We start from the raw sequence: 6,476 nt of genomic DNA, 5'->3' as shown, positions 1-6,476 counted from the left end.
ATTCGTCCTGCAACTCAAAAACAAACTACGTGGTGTGATTCCGCTTGACTGGGCTCACCGATTTAACAACATTGTAGACTCTACTATTTTGAGTAACTTTTTCCACTAAACCACATATCGATATAACTTATTTCTTAAGACATTGAAGTTTAAACTTGATAATTTTTTATATCTAGGGCCAACTGGTTCGTGCAATTTTTACACTAATCACACAAATTATACAATTGGTAATTGTCATATAAACACATCCCACCTCAACTTCCAAAAATTAGTAACTCTGGCTATATTGGCTTATAGTTTAATAAAAAGTTACACCAAATAATTGTCTTTACTAAAATCCGAATTAAATAGGCGTACCCGGGGGATGAGAATCATGTCAACTACATAGACCACAAAAAGTTGTTATTGCGTTAACAAACCTCATATAAGAGGTGTATCTTGCAGAATAAAAAATGCTATGATTAATAGTACAAATGTATACCTAAGAGTAAAAATCAAAGAAGGGAATATATTAAGAAAATAAAAAGCCCATTTTTTATGATAAATTCCTATTTTTTAATTATTAAACTCAAAATATTAGTATTAGTCCTAAATACATTAACTCTTGCTGTTAATTTATTTCAAAAAATTATCCTAAAGAAATTATATAAATTTGATATATTGAATTTATCAATTACTTTTAAATTATATTAAACTTCTTACTATATTTCAAACCTAAGCATATGTGAACATATCCTTTTCATCAGCTTCACAAATATAGAGTTCTTTCTCGGAACACTTAGCATCATTTAAACCATATTCTCCATTTATACCCCATATATGGATGCAGTGCTCCAATTCAGCAGTATTATCTGGTTGGCCCTCGTACCATTTTCTATATGTCATAGGTTGGCCTGTACCTAGCCAAACATAGTCCCCTTCATTTCCCAAGTCGTTGCCAGACAGCCAAAACCAGTCACCATATTCTTTTTCTTTTAGATAATCTATAAGAGCCTCATATTCCTCTTCGGTTTCAATTGATGCCAAATTTGCATTGAGTCTTCGACAGCTCGCGGCAGCTTCAAACCAATTCTCCTTAAAATTTATAATTTCAATGTTATTTATTTTTTATACGATATTATTGAAAGTTATAAATCATTATTAAATCTCACCTTCTTAATAGTTTCAATATAATAATAATTGGATCCTATTTTCTTGAAAGTATTTCCATTACACTTAAATAAATCTGAAATTTCAAACTTCAATTATTTCATTTTGAAAATTTTATAATTATTGTTTAAATTAATTATCGTTATTTCTAGAACTAAAAGCAGACTTCAGATGATTCTGTCAAAATCAGCTAATTAATAGTCTTTTCTCGTTGATCATCTGAACCATCAGTAAAAAATTATATCAAAATCACGAAGATAATATCTTACTCAATAAAAGGACCTGAAAATGTTATATCATATATTTATGTGTGTAAATATATTTACCTCCAAACGATTTATAAACAATAAATTTTGCAAACAAACACTGAGTTAGTAAGCAAATAGCGAAAAATCTTAGCAAAAACATTTAAAAGCTCGTATTTAAGACAGTCTCCAATGGATTGAAATGAACTCTTACCGATTATTTATTTTAAATGAAAGTGGGAACTGTATTTATAGCAACTTAACTATTCAAAATCTAATACTTTTCAAATGGCCGATAACATTTTGAGCCATAAGTCACACTTTGGGCTCGGATACTTGAAACCACTTTTATGAATTGCTTTCCTATGTGTAAAACGTGTACAACTAATGCAGATCTAAGAAAATAGAAAATTTTAGTGACCAAAATGAGTTAGTTTCGAATATCGTCAGATTAAAAAATTTGTTTCAATTTATTATAGAATAATTTATTTTGCATAATAAATTTTACAAAAAGCGAGATGGTAAAAAGAATTCAATTAAGATACTCATATAATAATCATTATATTTATTTTATAAATTTATTAACTAACTTTAAATTTAACTTATTTTAAAATTATTTACATTAATTAATTAATACTTTTTGGTTTAACACAGTGGCGTTACATTAAAAATATATTGTTTGATTTAATTGTTAAAAATCGGGAATGTTTAATCATTATTTTATTGCATGCTCTGGGCTCTATATATTAAATGGGATATCTTAACTGTCAGTTTTAAATGGTAATAGATGTTGAAAAATAATTTATTGCAACAGAATACTAGTATTAATTTCATATTAACGATTATTAAGCCGAATAACTTATGTTTCGATATAGACTATATGTAAGATGTCGTTAGTAATGCAACTTTTCATATGACATGGCGCAGTTAGGGTGCTATTACGCACCCTAATCGACGATCAACAAATTGAAAGCAACAATAAATGTGATGATTGACGACTATTTGATCGCCTGCGTAACATGGCCCTAAGAGTTCAAGACAATCCATAAACGTTACCAAATAAATCAAAGAATACCTTACAAATATCGGAGCATAACTACCTCGAGCATACCGGGGAAAACGGGAAAAACTTGCTAAAGAATATTTTTTCTATAACATTTTTGACCCCAGTATACTTCCTTTTTTGCATCGCAAAGTTCGGTCAGAAGAAACGTTCCTCAAAAAATAGCAATTGTCTGTGCTTCATGGTTGTATTCTGTAGTTTATAGTAGTAATTTGATGAAATGTGTCTGTTTTGATTTATTCAGTGGTTTAAAGAAATGAAAGGAATAAACGTACGCAGATTGAATGCATTAAAAATGTTTAATGAACTTAACGTCATAACATCGTATATATGGCATAGTTATTGTAGCACAATCTGCTGTCTAATCTGTTCAGCAAATTTGCACGGGCTATCAGGTATATGAAGTTTAGAAACAATTACAGATTAAATTTGGAAAATTACAGTTCACGCATATTTAACGAAATTTAAATTATTTTTATCAAGTTAGAAATTTAAACGAAAATTCAAGAGATTTTCATAAACAAATCAATTTTTTCTTAGTAATAATTTTAGTCTTTTTCAAATACATATTATCCGAAAGGTCTAATTTTTTACTTAATATTAAATTTAATTTTAATCACAATTCATTGATTTTACAAACAAATTTAAACTAAGTTTTTTTTAGTATAAAAACATATGTAAATAAAAAATTTGGATTCAAAGTAAAATTTATTTGATACTAAACCAAAATGAAAATCGATTTTTGAAGAACTGGTTCATAAATAGATAGAAAGGTGTTCTTGAAATGTTACAAAGATATGTATCAGAAAAGATGAATTCATTGAAACTTAATTTTAAATAAAAATTTACTATCACCTAGGGACTTATAAACGTAAACTTGCAATTAAACAAGAGATGGTTTATTTCTAAGCATATAATACATAAAATCCATATACTAAAATTATGGGTATATAATTACGTCAACTCACTAACAAAATATGTTGTAAAAATAAATATGAAATATATCAATATCCTTTCACAAAGGTAAAAAGCAAATTATGAGAAAACACCCGTAAAAAATAAATAATAAATAAGTAAATTAAATCCTTCAACTTACATAAGACAAAATAAAAATATACAAGTACCTCAATGACTATAGGATTATTTCGAAATAAATATTTAACAATACATTAAACTTAGTTATTTTATTCGTTTTAACAAATGTTCAAGGTTTGACAAAAACCGTGTGCGTAAAACCTACGTATATGTCCCAAAAATTGAGAGCATTCTTTTTTTTAACTGAGCAGATATTTTTATAATAATATCAATTAAAATTTTTTAAATGTCAAAGAATTAAAACATTTTTTGCTCAATGCTTTTAAAACCTTAACAAATTATTAAAGCAAATATCTTACATTCCTTTAACACAATTGTCTACTCATACCAGAGCATACCATAAGCATACATTAAAAAATGTTAAGGAAGGAGTTATTATATGTTATGTTATAAGATACATTTAACATTTACAAGAATCTCACTAGTATTAATAGTATTGAATGAATTAAATATTACTCACAGGTATTTCAAGTTTAAATTTAATCATATGTACAAAATATTAATTTTAATTTATAAATTGTTTTACTAAATTGTTTGTATAATTATATGTTATTGCAAATAAATCTTAACGTTAACTTTAACTTATAAATGAAATATTTAATATATTTGTACTAAATTGCAATTCAGATTTGTGCGTTCCTCTTCGTTCGACAGAGTTAATTTATTTTCATTATCAGTTTGTTCAGCATGTCTGCTCCTTATGTGGCGCTTCAAGGAATGAGTGGTATAATAACTTATTTCACAGTACTCACATTTATATTTCTTGGCTTTGTGATATTGTTTATGAACGTTTAGATTGCTGGAATACCGAAATGATTTGCCACATATATCACATACGTGTGGTTTGTTATTGCTGTGAGAAAGAATGTGTTTTTTATAATCAGATTTTCGTATCATCGATTTGCCACAGGTTTCGCATTTGAAAGGCTTTTCACCTGTATGCGTTTTCATATGAGTTTGCAATGAAAATAATTGTTGATAGTTTTTACCACAAATATTGCAAGTAAAATTTTTTGGTTGAACTGGCCGCTCACCAGCATGTCCCAGCATATGCAACCGCAGTGAACGAGATTGCCGATAAGATTTATCACATAAGGCACATGAAAATAAAAGACCATCGAAATGAATCTTGGCATGCACTTTTAATTGAGTTGAAGTGGCAAATGATTTTTTACAATTGGAACATTTGTAAGGTCTAATGTTGCTATGTTTACCACGCTTATGTACCAGCAGTGTTCTTTTATCGCGAAACTGTTGCCCGCAAAAATTGCAATGATGTGGCTTTTCCCCAGTGTGTGTCAGCATATGAGTTACCAAAATATGTTTTTGTGTTAAAACTTTGCCGCATATATCACATTGAAAAGGCTTTTCTTCCGTATGTGAATACATATGTGTGCGCAACGTACGAATACTTTTATACGATTTTTTGCATATATGACAGAAGTAAGTCATCATATCGCAATGAATTAAAATATGCTTTCTTAGATTCATTGCTGATGTAAATACTTCACTACATTTACAGCACTCAAAAACATTATTGTTATTAAGTTTTTGGCAATTTGACAATTTATTTAAATTATGTATAGAAGCTTTTTGATTCTCATCGTTATTTTCATTTATTGCAGTTAAACCGATACATTTGGTAACATGCTCATTATATAAATCGTAATTATCATATACACTTTGGCATGACTAAAATAATTTAGGAAACATTATATAAAATTAAAAATAAATAATAATCTACAAACCTTACATTCAACCTCAGTTTTGTACGATTTTGTATCATTAGTGTGAGTCTTGTTCCTCAAATTAGTACTTTGCGTAACGCTAGGACTATTCTTAGCACTATCTTCGTGTAGTATTGTAGATGCATTGGATTGGCAGGAATCTGTTGAATTCTCAGATACATATATATTCACAGATTCAACCGTTTCTTCATCGTTACTATCTTTGCACAGTTCAACATCGTACATTACCAGACCACTGCGCAAAATTTGATCCGATCTTAATACCAATTGCCGGAAATTAAAAATTGCAATTATGATTTCCTCGCAGGAAGCACATACGTAGCCTGGTAGAATATGCTTCTTATCTTCTATTGGAGTAAATTCAATGTTTGTGCAGTAAGAAAGTACTTCACCAAGGGTTAATTCCTTATCTTCATTAAATACTTCCGACTGGTAAAGTGACTTGAGAGAGTCGCTCTGATTACAGCAGGCACGACATATCTCCGTCTCCATCATTTTGCTATAGGTATATTTATTCTATTATTTTCATTTATTTCGTATTGTATGTAGTATAGAACAAAATAAAAAACATAATAATATTAAATAAATTTAAAACAACAACAGATGCTCATTTCCAATATTAGTATTTTCTCTGTTTACTTTTTACTTGACATAAAAAAGGGTTCTTTAAAGCAAAAAAAAAAAAATAGATGACATAAAATATTCAAAATAAGTAATATATCGCAAAATTAAGTCATCCGTTAATATCATATGAGTATTTTATATTTAATAAAAAAATTAATTAATTAAATTATTAAATAAATAAATAAAAATGCTAATTATTGCCCTTCTAATATTCATTTTGTTTTCTTTTATATAAATCAACCACTTTTTATTGTTACCAATTTTATATTTTATCAGCCGTAATTTTTTCTTCAGAATTGTAAAAAACAGAAAAGTTTGGTTGAAACAAATTGGCATTACTACTCAAATATTTCAAATGCTTAACTAAAAATTAATTAATTTATATAAAAGAAAACGAAGTAAATATTAGAAGGGCAATGGTTAACATTTTTATCTTATATATTTAAATTAATTTATTTATCTATGTATTTGAATATATTAGTAACCGAAATGCTTATATGATTTTAATGGATAACTAGAGTTTTGGAACATATTTCCATTGAACATTCATAA

The 6,476-nt window shown here is 27.7% G+C and overlaps 2 protein-coding genes across 2 annotated transcripts; both read right to left on the bottom strand.

Moving 5' to 3' along the window:
* Window positions 1-714: 714 nt before the first annotated feature.
* Window positions 715-1,706, bottom strand: LOC119666271 (C-type lectin 37Da-like). The gene is made up of 3 exons (XM_038075554.1): window positions 1,676-1,706; window positions 1,152-1,225; window positions 715-1,074 (listed from the first exon to the last, which is right to left on the bottom strand). The coding sequence occupies exons 1-3, from the start codon at window positions 1,704-1,706 to the stop codon at window positions 715-717; spliced, it is 465 nt and encodes a 154-aa protein (XP_037931482.1).
* A 2,393-nt stretch (window positions 1,707-4,099) lies between these two features.
* LOC119668935 (zinc finger protein OZF-like) lies at window positions 4,100-5,940 on the bottom strand. The gene is made up of 2 exons (XM_038078621.1): window positions 5,301-5,940; window positions 4,100-5,244 (listed from the first exon to the last, which is right to left on the bottom strand). Exons 1-2 carry the CDS (start codon window positions 5,793-5,795, stop codon window positions 4,150-4,152), a joined length of 1,590 nt encoding a protein of 529 aa, XP_037934549.1. The 5' UTR covers window positions 5,796-5,940; the 3' UTR covers window positions 4,100-4,149.
* Window positions 5,941-6,476: the final 536 nt, after the last annotated feature.

The sequence above is a fragment of the Teleopsis dalmanni genome, chromosome 1 (genome assembly GCF_002237135.1).
Source record: "Teleopsis dalmanni isolate 2A chromosome 1, ASM223713v2, whole genome shotgun sequence".
NCBI lineage: Eukaryota > Metazoa > Arthropoda > Insecta > Diptera > Diopsidae > Teleopsis > Teleopsis dalmanni.
This window is presented reverse-complemented; position numbering and strand designations above follow the sequence as displayed.

Bases quoted from the DNA above. Each gene is read 5' to 3' on its own strand.
- LOC119666271 (XM_038075554.1), bottom strand. From the start codon at position 1,706: ATGGCTCAAAATGTTATCGGCCATTTGAAAA. The intron at 1,226-1,675 runs GTATTAGATTTT...TTGAAATTTCAG, and splicing joins TGTTATCGGCCATTTGAAAA to ATTTATTTAAGTGTAATGGA. The intron at 1,075-1,151 runs GTGAGATTTAAT...ATAAATTTTAAG, and splicing joins ATATTGAAACTATTAAGAAG to GAGAATTGGTTTGAAGCTGC.
- LOC119668935 (XM_038078621.1), bottom strand. From the start codon at position 5,795: ATGATGGAGACGGAGATATGTCGTGCCTGCTGTAATCAGAGCGACTCT. The intron at 5,245-5,300 runs GTTTGTAGATTA...AAATTATTTTAG, and splicing joins AAACTGAGGTTGAATGTAAG to TCATGCCAAAGTGTATATGA.